Raw genomic sequence first — 12,862 nt, 5'->3', positions numbered from 1 at the left:
TCTTAAGACTTTTATGAAAATAGGAAGCCAGGCAAAGAGAGACCTCCTTAGTGTCTGTGCTCCGTGAGGGAGAGGCCACCAGGCGAATGCAGCTGTATTAATGGAGTGTTTGTGAAGAAAGGCTTTGGAACCTGGGCTTCTTTAATGCTGGCATCTAAAAACCTTTTTGACTTTTCCATCTATATGCAACATTCTTCGTGTATGATAGATTCTTCATATATGATAGATTCTATTTACAACATTCTTCCTATCTTCATATCTGTATAATACCTTTGGCTATGTTGATATAAGGACATGTGAAGGAGGGAAGGTTTGAAGCTAGGGGAGATACCTTTCATTAGACTTAACTGCTATGGTTTGGCCTAATAAAGGCAAACTTTAGAATATGAGAGAGTTATCTTAAACCTGAATTAGCTGACAATGGAAAGATACTATTAAAAAAGTAGTAGTAATACAGTTACTTGTTATAATCGTTTAGTTTTAATGATAAATATCTTTTAAACAGTTTTCGTAACTGGTATAAGTACAAAACATAATTCTGTGAAATGGTGCCATTTAATACTGTTTATAGGTGAGTCCTAGCTCTTTTGAACTTGTAAACCTTACATTTGTATTTTACATTTTTAAAGATTTATATAAAACCCGAGGTAACATTTGGCATGTTAAACGTTTCACAGAAAAATGATGCAAAATGTGCATCTGGCTCCTGAGAACGATGAAGATGATCTCTATTCTGGCTACAATGATTATAATCCCATGTTTGATACAGAGGTAAAAATATTTGCTGTTTTCCACCTTTCCCATAGGTAAAATTATAATTTAGCAGTACAAGATAAGAACTTGTGTACAACTTTACTACTGCTTTGAAGTGAAATGTACTTTATTTAGCAAGAAACCTAAAAAGCTTCAGCAGGATCTTTTTGAATAGTTAATTCTTTGATAGTTTTCTATTCCAGCAAAATAGTTACGTACATCTCAGGAAACCTAATATGCTATAATAGTTAGAATTTATGAAGTATAAAATCTTAGTTGTTTGTAGGTGCATTCAGTGTGGTGTTTCCCAGATTACGTGCAGCAGCACGTTTTCTGACAAAAGAGGCTACTCATTGGCCAATAGGTCATTGATCTCTTGCTGACCTGCTGCTGCTGGAGCTCACAGTGGAATGGAATACTAGAGATCTCTGTGCAATCAGTAGAGCACCTGGGATGTCTTAAGACAGTCCTGCAGACCACTTTCTGGTAACTGCTGGTGTGGTGGAATTAGAACAACATTGGGCTCATTTGATCCAAACCCACTAGACATGGCATCCTGTGTGAAATCCCAATGCCAAATTCATAGGAGTTGCAGCATGACCTGAGAGACATGAGATGTCTTAATGTATTGGGATGGCAGGTCTTAATGTTAAAATTCAGAAATAGCGTGAGTAGTAAACATTTGGATGGAGATAAAATTTCATATTTTGTCACTTCAGCACTGCTTCCTCAGTGCGTTTTTACTTTTCAGAGAATAATGAGTTTTTACATTTCCTAATCTAAAATACCAAAAAAGATAGACAAATACTGTCATTGTAATTTAATGTCAGTAAAACCTGTTTTTCAGTTATCTTCAGGTCAAGTATTTTGGGAAGAATTACTGTGTTTTTACCTTTCTGCTTTTAGTAGTCTGAAGTTTCTGGAATTGTGGTTTTGGGTGTTGCATTTTAAAAGGATTGATGTTTTTATTTTATCTTTTCTAGGATTTAGAAAATGATGTAGCTTTTCAACAGGCAGCAAGAACAAGTCATGGAAGAAGACCCCCTGTAAGTACCATTGAAAATACATTGCAATAATGTAGAGCTTCTCTAGAGCCTTAGCTCGAACTGGGCACTGATACAAACCTATCTTGAGAATCTCTTACCTTTTTTTTTTTTTGGTCTGCTACTATGATGAAGATACAGACTTTAGTTATTCATATGAAAAATAAGTAAAAAATTAGCAGAGCCTGATTAACTTCATTTCATTCTGGAGTTAATCTAGAACGACAAGGAACTTCGGTTGAAAATGCATCTTCCTGTTTGATAAAATGAGGTAAAGCCTTGTTCAAGAACAAAATTATACATTCACAAAGGACTTTGTTTAATATTCCAAACATAGAATTACTGGCTCTGATGTACTGTTACAAAGTTGAAATATATACTAGACAGTGGGATTTAGAAAATCATGTGCTATTGTTCTGGTAACTTTTTCCTCCACATTAATGTAATTGACATCAATTCCCTTATTTTCATCTAGCTTTGACTTAATCTTACATCAGTTTTCAAAACCAAATATGAAGTTGGTACCTGCACTGTAGAAGTACCTACTGAATGCCTAAAGAAGAGCTGGAACTGTCTGATTAATGTTACTTCTTTGCCAGAATAATCTGCTTCTACAATGAGAATTCTTTCTGTAACAGTTGAAGCATTATATCTGTGAAATCACTACAGAACTTATATAGAAAGACTAATAATTGACACATATGGTTGTTAATTGGTGGGGATTTTTTTTTTTAGGTCTATTTTTTTTTTTCCATCCAGGTGACAGCCAAAATTCCCAGCTCAGCAAGTTCAAGACCTTTAGCTACTGGATTTGGGGTAGGTTTTTGTTCTGTTGTATCCCTAATGAAAATGGTATTTACCAAAAATTAAATGTAACATTTAATTCCTCGCACAAAGTGAGCTCTTTTTAATTAAGGATTTCTTTCCAATGAAATGCATGGATTTGTGTTAATTTTAATTCACCACTCTGCGCTTGGTCAAGGCATTGTTAGTTAACTAAGTTACCGGTTATTTTCTTTTTTTCTCCCAAACCATACTGTAAATCTACTTCCATACTTCATAAGGCATTAGAATCCAAGGAATTAACCAGGTTCTCTTGCAGGCGAAACCGAATAGCTTGTTATTTTGGCTTGGAAAAATTTTCTGGAAGTTAAGGTGAAATCAGTCTTAAAAAATACGGCTTTGAAACACCTCTAGTTTAATTGGAAAAAGTTGGTTGTGGTCTTAGGTATTCTTAGCCTGTTATAACTCTTAACAAACCAGATTAAACCATATTCCAATAAATTTTAAACCTGTTAGCCTGACTTAGTAAAACTTAAAAAAAAATAATACCCTTAGATATAACATTCCTTAAGTTCTATGACAAATAAAAGAGGAACATCACATGGCCGTAGATCTCTTATGTAAGTTAGCTGGCTAACGATTTCAAGAACACCTAAGTTCTATTAAGTCACTGAAATACAACCTTTGCTCTGAACCTTCTGTTACCTGCTTTGGATGTATTAGAATCATGGAATGGTTTGGGTTGGAAGGGACCTTTAAAGGTCAGCTAGTCCAACACCCCTGCAAAGAGCAGGGACACCTTCAACTAGATCAGATTGCTCAGACTTTTGTCGCTGCTTTTTCTTAGCAGTTGTGTTTGCATATAATGAGTGTAATACCAAGCTGTAAGGGGAAAAGCTGTCTTGTTAAATGAGTGCACAAAAAGGCACTTCCTTGGGATAATAAAGGCTGAGTTATTTATCTGCAATAGCAGAGCTAGAATTTCCAAGGCATTGTCCACAATACTGTCTTATTCGCTCCACAGATTTGCTTCTCCTACACAATAATCCTTGCTAAGGTACATTCATCCTTAGCAGTAAAAATGGAAAACAATCATGGTGTGTGTGTGGATAGTGAGTATAATAGTAAAACATAGGCCTTTGAGTGGGAAGTAGGGTAATACTTTTTCATGGCCTGAAACCCTTAATTTTTGTCCGTTTGTATTGTGTATTTGTAGCAAGCTTTAGCACTTACTAATAAATATTTCACATTTGTTTCTTTACATTTTTAACCTTCTGCAGGAAGACAGTATGTGCCATTCAGGAAACGGAAGAGATATCCATTGGTAGTTAAAAAGTGTATCTGTATTTATGATAAAATAAATGTGCATGGAAGTAAAACTTAATTAATTCAGGGACAGATTTTATCAGCTCTACTCAGAATTTTACTGAAGTATCTTGTGTAAATTATTTGTTCAATTTGAAGATAGTAATTTCAATAATTGAATAATGGAAAGCACTGCTGCCTCAGATAATTTTCTATATACTTCTTTTTAAAAGAGCTGACGGAAATATCCAAATACGTAAAAAAACTTTATTGCGAATTTGTGCTAACAGAAGTGTTCAACATCTTTAAGTCTGCCAGGCACTAGCAGTATATTGTTTATGAATAACATAAATGAGAACTTTGCTATGAACTTATGTGAGAGCTCAACTTTTAAACCTCAGTGTTGAGAAGACTGTACATAGGCTTCTTATGCTTTCTGAATGCCAGTTTCAAACAATTTACTTATTTTTGTAGCCAAAAGCAACTTTACCTTCATCTATGGGAAGACCAATGACAGGAGGTATACAGGTAAAAGTTTCAATATGTACATTTTATATTCATTTTGAACAATAAAGTTTTCTGATAAGTGTTTGATATAAGTATTTTTAAAAGATTGTAATATTTAAGCAATAAAAACATTTTTAAAAATGTTTTCAGTTTAGTGAGGTGGTAACTAATTTTTGTATTTAAAGGTTTTGTAGTATATAGTTACATATAAATAATAAGATATATAAAATTATATCTGTAAATACATATAATGATGTCTGTATTGTCCACAATATAATTTTTAGTAAGTCTATTTTAATATATCTTCTTCTTTGTTTGAGGATGGGGTTTCTCGACCAATGACAGCAGTGCAAGCTGCAGGTTATACTAAGGCAGCTATGAGAGGTATGGTTTGTAGAAACTGCCAGCTGCCCCAGGGAGATGTTATTTTACAATTTTCAGTACGCTGTTAATTTTGCAGGTTCTTCATTTGATCCTCTTGGCCAAGCAAGAGGTCCTGCTCCACCTCTAGAAAAGAAAAATTCAGACAGGTTTGTTCAGTTTTGCATTAAATTATTTCAAAGCATTAACAGCAACAGAAAGCCAACCATGCATGGAGTTCGAAAACATCCAGGCAGTTACAAAACCTTGAGGGGCCAAACTCTTAACTTTGTGGAATGATGCCACAAACAGTATGCATGTGGTTAGCTGACTTGCCAGAGCAGTTGCACTGACTTTCAGGAACATTTGATTTCAGTGATTTCTAGTTCTGAATAGCTCAGCAGCCTGGATGTAGGTGTTGTCACACAAATGCTGTTATATAGAACTGTGGAGGATCATGGAAGTGTGTGTGACAGGCAAGGAACACCATGATTCTTGCAGCTCTCTGGGAAGAACTTGAGGGAATTTACCTGCTGTTTCTCTCTTAGCACTTGAGGTAAAACTTGCAGGCTAGTGCAAATGTTGTGGAGTTCACTCAGAAAATGACGTTGAGCTTTCCAATACAAAAGTTATGTTCCCCAAATGTAACTATGTAGGAATAGGGAATCCTACTGAAATGCTCAATTACTTAGCGGACGAAATAATCTAGATGAATAACAACTTTTTGTTATAATCTGCATGTGCAAGCAGCACTTTGGAGTTATCTGTGTAAATAACGGTTAGATTAATTGCTTTTAATGTGATATTTCATTTCACTAGGTGTTTGATTTGAAAGCTGATCTGTTGTTCTGTTGTTACTTCTCCTGAACAAATTGAGTTAATGAAATTTACCTGTCTGTATTGTTCTCTTAAGAGGATTTTTGTTTTCTTAGGTCTCTGTTCTCAAATTGAAAGTGTGAATGTGATATCTTTGGAGGATCTTCTTTGGGCATAGTTTCTCGTGATATTTTCATTGATGAGAAAACCAGTTAGTTGCGGCATGTGACACATCACTGTGCTGTTTTATTGAGTAGTGTGTAAAAGAATTGAATTATGTGTAAAAGCTTAGTGTTTGGTGTTATGTTACTGGTGTTAATCCTTTTATTGTTATTTTTGTTTTAGTCCAGAAGAGAAGTTGAGGCAGTTGGAAAAAAAAGTGAATGAACTGGTTGAAGAAAGCTGTGTTGCCAACAGCTGTGGAGACTTGAAATTGGTAATTTTTCCGGGGTTTCACTTTTCCTGTTGTGTGAAGAACAATTTGTATAGATAAGTGTTTCGTCTGTTATAGAGGGTACTAGAGCAATGTTGTGCCAGTGAATAGTGGCTAAGTAACAGGCTCTCGCCCATTTGATTTACATCTAGTGTAGATGTAGTTGGAGAGCTCAAGCTGTTTGGACAAATTAGCACTTTTAAGAAGGTCTTTCTGTTTGACACACAGGAATATTTTTCTATCCTACTCCAATTGAGACAATTTCAAATATCTCCTTAGGTCTTATGAAGTGTGGTGGGTACAGCATCATTTAATCTTACTTCAGCTGTCTTAATGTACTGGATCTGTTGAGCGGTTTGCAGTCCATCTGTTGGTAGATTATCTTTTTTCAGATGTCTTTGGTTTTGCTTTGAGATCTAGAATTCATTCAGCTTTCAGGAAATGAGCTAACTTTTTTTGTTAATTTTTCTTGAGCTCCTTGCATGTATGGTCGAGAATATTCTTTGTTTCTTGATGTCAAAGGGTTGTTTCTTATGTAGATTATATCAGACTATTCCAAGGGTCCTCTAGGATGTTTGTCTTAGTTTCTGATAAGTCCAGCAGAATATCCATTTTTCTGCAAAAGCCATCAAAGTTACCAACTCATTATCTATAAAAGAGTCAAGTTGGATTTGCCTTCTGTCATAAAGGATAATAATCAAGCTATATCTTGAAGTACTTCCTTCACTGCTGGCTGCCAAATCACTACCTGGAGTGGTAACCATTACTTTCTTAATCATTGTACCCTTGTGAAGGCATACAGGACTGCTAATGGCACTTCCTAGACCCAGAGCATTAGTTGTGCAAAGGGTCTTGACACCAGCCTGCAGAGGGTTATAATTGGGTACATACACGTGACATAACCACTGTGGATAGATAAAAAGGGAAAGCAATTTACCGGCATCAAGAGTTACTAAAGATATATGTACAGAATACATTTATGTGGTTGTAACCTGCATGTTTATTTCTTGCCTTCACTTACTTCCTTCCAACACTTTCCTGCACTGAGATTCTACAATAAGAAAACATGCCAAACCAAATCGCTCCCTCTTTTTTTTCTTTGAACCATTTCTGTGCACTTTCTGTGATTAATACAAGTAGAATAATCTTCTAGGATCACCATAATGTAGTGATTATGGCATATGCGTGTGACTGTACTTCTCTAAAATTATACAGCTAAGTAGACTGTATGTTTGTTTAGTACTAAGTAACACGTTTTTGTGGGTTACAGTGCCATTTTTCAGACATTTGGTACAGTCTATGCATCTAAAGAAAATAGACATGAGTATATTCTCTTCATACTTTTTTTGAGTATACTTTTGTCATCTTGGGTCAGTAAGATTCAAGGCACTGTTAAATTCTAGCATTTTGTTTAAGGCTCTGGAAAAAGCAAAAGAGGCTGGAAGACAGGAAAGAGAATTGTTGAGACAACGTGAACAAATTACTCCTCCAGAAAATATCAACTTAGACCTCACTTACTCAGTAAGTGCTTAGAAATCTTCAGTGAGAGAAATGTTGCTAAAAAACCCCCTGAACAGATATTTCAGTGTTTCATGAAGTGTATGTGTGTTGTAATGCTCCTAGCAGGGTACCAGAGGAGATCCATTTATGTCACTGAGTCTGTTACCGTGTAATCTCAAGTACCAGAGAAACCATGTACTCAGTAAGTGGAGAAGGATGCCCATGAATATCTACTCCAGCTATCTACTCACATGCAAAACTTGCATATCAAAACGTAACAGATATAAACCCTGTACTTCAAAAATAAATAGTCTAGAAAATGTGACATGCCAAGAGAAGAAAACAGGAAAGATCAGATGCTGTCTTTAAATTAAACCATAAAGTGACAGAGAATGTATTACATGAAATAGGATACAATAATATTCTTGAATCTTAAAGCAGATATCTAGATTTACATTCTGGTTTTCAAATTAATAGTAGACTTTAGAAAAAAAAAAAAGGGTACAAAATGTATAAAAATACTTGAGGTGTATTTAAAGTTGTACCCTAGGTAATGCTGTAGAGACAACTATTAACAGTTAAATTAGGCAGACCTAATAGTTTATTTTACTGTGAAGGTCAGGGTAAAGCTGGGGAAAAAGTGCGGAGGTGTTTTACCTGACACCAGCAGAACTAGTGTTTTGAAACAGCAGTTTGGAAAAATTCTGTCTTTCTAAACTGAGTGACCTCAGGCAGTAGGACCATTTTCCACATGTTGGGAGCCATAAATTGCACACAGTTTCTGAGAATGAACTTGTACGAATATTTCTTAATAACTTTGTATTATAACATTGCGTTTACTTGGATTTAAGGCTCACTTAGTATGACTTTGAATGGTAGTTTTTTATGTACAAAAATAAAAGAATTACCTAGAATAAGTAGCTTTTAAACTTGTTTCCTCTATGTCCATGTGCAAGAACCAAGGAACATTAAAAATGGGAAGCTTAAAACTGGTACAAACAGTACTGCCAAAGTAAAATTAATTTCAAATTATCTATTATGAATTCAAGTTTATTACTGTTGAGAGGACAATATATTTCGTTGTACCTATAATTCCAATTTTCTGTAGGTTCTTCTCAATCTGGCGAGTCAGTATGCTGCTAATGAAATGTATGCTGAAGCACTGACTACTTACCAAGTCATCGTGAAGAATAAGATGTTCACCAGTGGAGGTACGTTATATTCAAGGTGGATTAAAATTGGTAGTTAGGCATTCAGAATGAGGGCTGCATCTGTATAGTGTTGATTCACAGAGATCTCAGCCCGCAGAGTTAGCTGGTCAGAGTGGGCAACAGATACCCACAGTCTTTGACTTGGAGAGCCAAACCACATTAGGTTACACCGACTCATGAAGTCTTTTTTTTTTCCATAGGCTAAGCTAAACATAAAGACAAATCTATAATTTTCTAATGCCACGCACACTATGTTGTCTGCTCTAATACTAATTTTTTCTCTTTTGATTTGGCTTTTCCCTTCTGAAAGATCCTTTTAGTATTTTGCACATCTTTGAGACGACCACAGTGCACTTTTCTTAGAAATGTTGATTTGCGACTGTCTTCCTGGAGAGCACTGTAAATAATCTCTACCTCATCCCTCAGTTCATAGTCAAAATCAGAATATATCTTACATGGTAGTTCTTTCCTAGGTTTCATCAGTACTTCATCTTCCCCTGGGTGAAGGCAGTTCTGTGCAGTGCTGCTTTAAAGGGACACTGATATCCTGTAATGAAGACATATTTATGAGGAATTTGTTCTACTGTGCCACTTTGAAACAATTTAAAAATCTTGTAACTCATTGACTTCTTTTGATAGGTATACTGAAGGTAAATATGGGAAATATATATTTAAAACAACGGAACTATTCCAAAGCTATCAAATTCTACCGTATGGCTCTAGACCAGATTACCAGTGCCCACAAAGAGATGAGGTGAGTTTCTTCTAGGAGGCCTGGTTATGAAACACAAGATTTGGATACAATATGATTTAAGAGTTAAAAATATAACCTAATCCTGGTTTCTTTACTTAGGATGAAAATAATGGAAAATATTGGAGTTGCATTTATTAAAACTGGCCAATACGTTGATGCCATTTCTTCATTTGAAGACATAATGAGCATATCCCCAAACCTGAAGGCAGGCTTCAACTTGATCCTATGTTATTTTGCTATTGGAAATGGTGAGCAAATGAAGAAAGCCTTCAAAAAACTGATTGCAGTTCCTTTGGAAGTAGATTTTGATGACAAATACATTTCATTAAATGTAAGTTTGAAAAAAAGAAACTGTGTCTTTACATAGTAAATTGGGAGAAAGAAGGAGATATATGTAATGCTTGGACAGTACTGAATATGTAAATCAATGTGTACTTAAATATCTAAAATAACTTTTTTTTTTTTACCAACATGAATTTAGTGTGGCACTACTGCTCGGAAGTGTAAAATAATGAAAGAACATTCAAAGCCTTTCTTCCTCAAAAGATATGATGTACATAAAATCCACACCATTGTCTTTTGAATTTAATTATTAGTTCTTTTAGAGCTAGCTAGAATGATAGAAATCATAAGATGATCATGTGAGTTATCGTAATGAGAAGGTAGCACAAGTCCTCCTCTGCTGAATGCAGTTCAGCAAATGCTTATTTTTAAGCATGAGAATATTCTCACTCTGCAGCCTTCCCAGTCTGATATACATGACATGATCTACATCCATTAACAACGCTAACATGAGCTGTGACAACATATATGAGCAGAAAAACAGGATTGAAGTAGTTGTAATACCAAATTTCAGATTTTACAGTTAGAAAACTACTTTAAACTGAAACTAGCTTTTTCAAATGTGGAAAGTAAGTGACATTATAGACTATGTATTCTGCATCAATTTATGTTTGCAGTCATATCATCTATAAAATAATTAAAATGTTTGTATACTGGCATAATTTGCAGTTATTTTGTCCCCCTTCAGGATGATCTACATACAAATCTACTGCTTGAAGCCATTAAAAATGACAGTATAAGTCAAATGGAACGTGAGAGGTAATGATGGAATCTATTCTTTTTTGACTGTGGTGCCTGGATTAGCTCCTGAAAGGATTATCGGTCTCTCACCTGTCCACAGCTCTTGTTACGAAAGTGTCCTCGTAATTCTTAGGAAAGAATACACTCAGAAGAACCAGTTGGATCACTCAGTTTCGTGTACTGCACTAAAGCAGAATATCTGCCCCAAATGATCTAGGTTACGTTGCTTAAAACTTGCAGCATTAGAGTTTTTTTAAAAATACAACTACAGTGTGCGGTGAAAGGAAAATAGAAAAAACTGATACAGGGCAAGATACAGGGCAGTGTCAAGATACAGGTAGCAGGGGACTGGTTAGATTGTCCTGAGTGCAGGAAGAAGCAAGAACAAGGTTTGTTTTGGTTTTTTTTCTATACATGTTTTTGAAATGATGGCATAGAATGGTTTGGGTTGAAAGGGACCTTAAGGATCATCCAGTTCCAACCCCTCTGCCATGGGCAGGGACACCTTCCACTAGACCAGGTTGCTCCAAGTCCCACCAAGCTGGCCTTGAACACTTCCAGGGATGGGGCATCCACAACTTCTCTGGGGCACCTGTTCCAGTGCCCCACCACCCTTGCGGTGAAGAATTTCTTTAATATTTTTATATTGTGTTTTTGTTTGGTTTTCTTTTTCCTTAGGAAATCCATGGCAGAGGAATACATCATGACGGCTGCTAAACTCATTGCACCAGTAATTGAGACATCTTTTGCAGTAGGCTATGACTGGTAAGAGTCAAATGGGGCTTCTTTTTTTCTAAACTACATGTGAGTCTCTTGTGCTGGTTATGAAACTAGATTCACAAACATAAACAGCCTGGGAAACACGGTCTGCCCCACATCTCCAGTGTGGTATCCAGGCTATTTACAGTTTGCCTCCATAATCCTGTGGAGAAGAACAAAACAAAGCATTAGAGTCTATCATTGAAACTCAGCTGTTAAATATATATTTTGCACTGTTCTGTGTTCACGCAGAAAGAACTTCTAAAAGCTCAATTGAATTTGAAAATTCAACTTGAAAACTGAAAAGCTTTTAAAAATCTCAGTAAACAAAGGCTATATGGAAGGTAATGATCACTACTCTTTAGTGTAAGTTTGATGATAGCGTAATGAAAACTTGGGGTGCCCAAGAAGTTTTCATTACTCCGTAGACTCATTATATAAAATACTTAAATCCAAATTTTTATTGGAAAAGTTTATTTGCATTTCATTTAAAAACTTCGTATTTTTAAATGTAAACTTAATCTACCATTTCTTAAACATTTCACAAGTATATACAGGGATAGGCTGCTGATACAGTTCACCATTTGAACTTTATTTTTTAATTTATAGGTTAGCTTTTGCTTTCTGTGGTATTTTCCAAAGGAGAATACTCTTCTCTTTAAAACAAAATCAAGTAGACACACTTACTGTAATGACAATATAAAAATGATTTGTATAACTTTCCCAAGATGTATTTTAAACTTACTTTTAGTTTTCTATTATAAGGACTTTGATATTTTTATGTATTTTTAGTAACACTGGAAAATAACATGTACACAAATGAGTGTTGTGTATCTGCAGGCACAAAATTACTAACGTGTTCAATGTTTGGGTAGTGAAGGACATTTGTTGAGAAAAGAGAACTGTCCTTTACCTGGGGTTTTTGGCCTGTTAGGATTATTTTCAAATTGTGCAGATCCTATAATTATAATTTACAAGGTTGTTTATACTAATACGAAATAATCTCTCACACAGATGTGCTTTGTCTGCTAGGGTCCACAAGGTGGTGTTTGATGGTTTAATAATCATTTAATAATCAACTTCTACCATTCTGAATTATCAGAACTTAAACAGTATGTCCTGTGAAAATTAGCTTGCCACTTTAGAATTTGTTAGCATGAGTAAGTCATATTTGTTTGCTCTATATCTTGGTTTTTTTGTTCAGGAAAATTGGAAAAGGTTGTCAGATACTGTTTCTTTAGTGCTATCCACAGAATACTTGTCATGAAGTAACACACTCTTATATGTGTTCTGGCTAGTTAGACAACTTCTGGTGAGATATGTGGGATTGTTTTGTGTGTATCAGGACAGATCTACTCTCTGTTATTTTAGGCTGAAGTATTTGAGCCCAGTGAAAAAGTTTAACTAGCAGTTTGAGCTTGGTTTTTCAAATGATAAACTTTTTTATGAGTCCTCTGAGTACTAGATGTGCTTTTAATCAGATTAATTGTCTTTAGAGAAATTAAGTGGGGACAAATAGTCTTTGGATTTCATAACTTCTTACTTAAAACGTGAC

The 12,862-nt window shown here is 35.2% G+C and overlaps 1 protein-coding gene across 4 annotated transcripts in view; it reads left to right on the top strand.

The window, feature by feature from the left end:
- The window catches only part of IFT88 (intraflagellar transport 88), a 45,319-nt gene that overhangs the window by 292 nt on the left and 32,165 nt on the right, over nucleotides 1-12,862 (top strand). The window contains exons 1-14 of one of the 4 annotated variants that reach the window (XM_027677202.1): nucleotides 207-571; nucleotides 678-771; nucleotides 1,737-1,799; nucleotides 2,556-2,612; nucleotides 4,359-4,412; nucleotides 4,706-4,775; nucleotides 4,852-4,921; nucleotides 5,913-6,003; nucleotides 7,417-7,521; nucleotides 8,609-8,711; nucleotides 9,351-9,465; nucleotides 9,565-9,796; nucleotides 10,496-10,566; nucleotides 11,227-11,313. In XM_027677202.1, the coding sequence (XP_027533003.1) occupies nucleotides 546-571; nucleotides 678-771; nucleotides 1,737-1,799; nucleotides 2,556-2,612; nucleotides 4,359-4,412; nucleotides 4,706-4,775; nucleotides 4,852-4,921; nucleotides 5,913-6,003; nucleotides 7,417-7,521; nucleotides 8,609-8,711; nucleotides 9,351-9,465; nucleotides 9,565-9,796; nucleotides 10,496-10,566; nucleotides 11,227-11,313 (1,238 nt within the window). In that variant the 5' untranslated portion in view covers nucleotides 207-545. Of the gene's footprint in view, nucleotides 1-206; nucleotides 572-677; nucleotides 772-1,736; nucleotides 1,800-2,555; nucleotides 2,613-4,358; nucleotides 4,413-4,705; nucleotides 4,776-4,851; nucleotides 4,922-5,912; nucleotides 6,004-7,416; nucleotides 7,522-8,608; nucleotides 8,712-9,350; nucleotides 9,466-9,564; nucleotides 9,797-10,495; nucleotides 10,567-11,226; nucleotides 11,314-12,862 lie in introns of those variants that run through there. The other 3 variants (XM_027677200.1, XM_027677199.1, XM_027677201.1) reach the window with 3 other exon arrangements.

This window comes from Neopelma chrysocephalum, unplaced genomic scaffold, assembly GCF_003984885.1.
Source record: "Neopelma chrysocephalum unplaced genomic scaffold, ASM398488v2 Primary Assembly neopelma1_43, whole genome shotgun sequence".
Classification (NCBI taxonomy): domain Eukaryota; kingdom Metazoa; phylum Chordata; class Aves; order Passeriformes; family Pipridae; genus Neopelma; species Neopelma chrysocephalum.
Note: the sequence above shows the minus strand (reverse complement) of the source record. Positions and strands in the feature narration are given on the sequence as shown.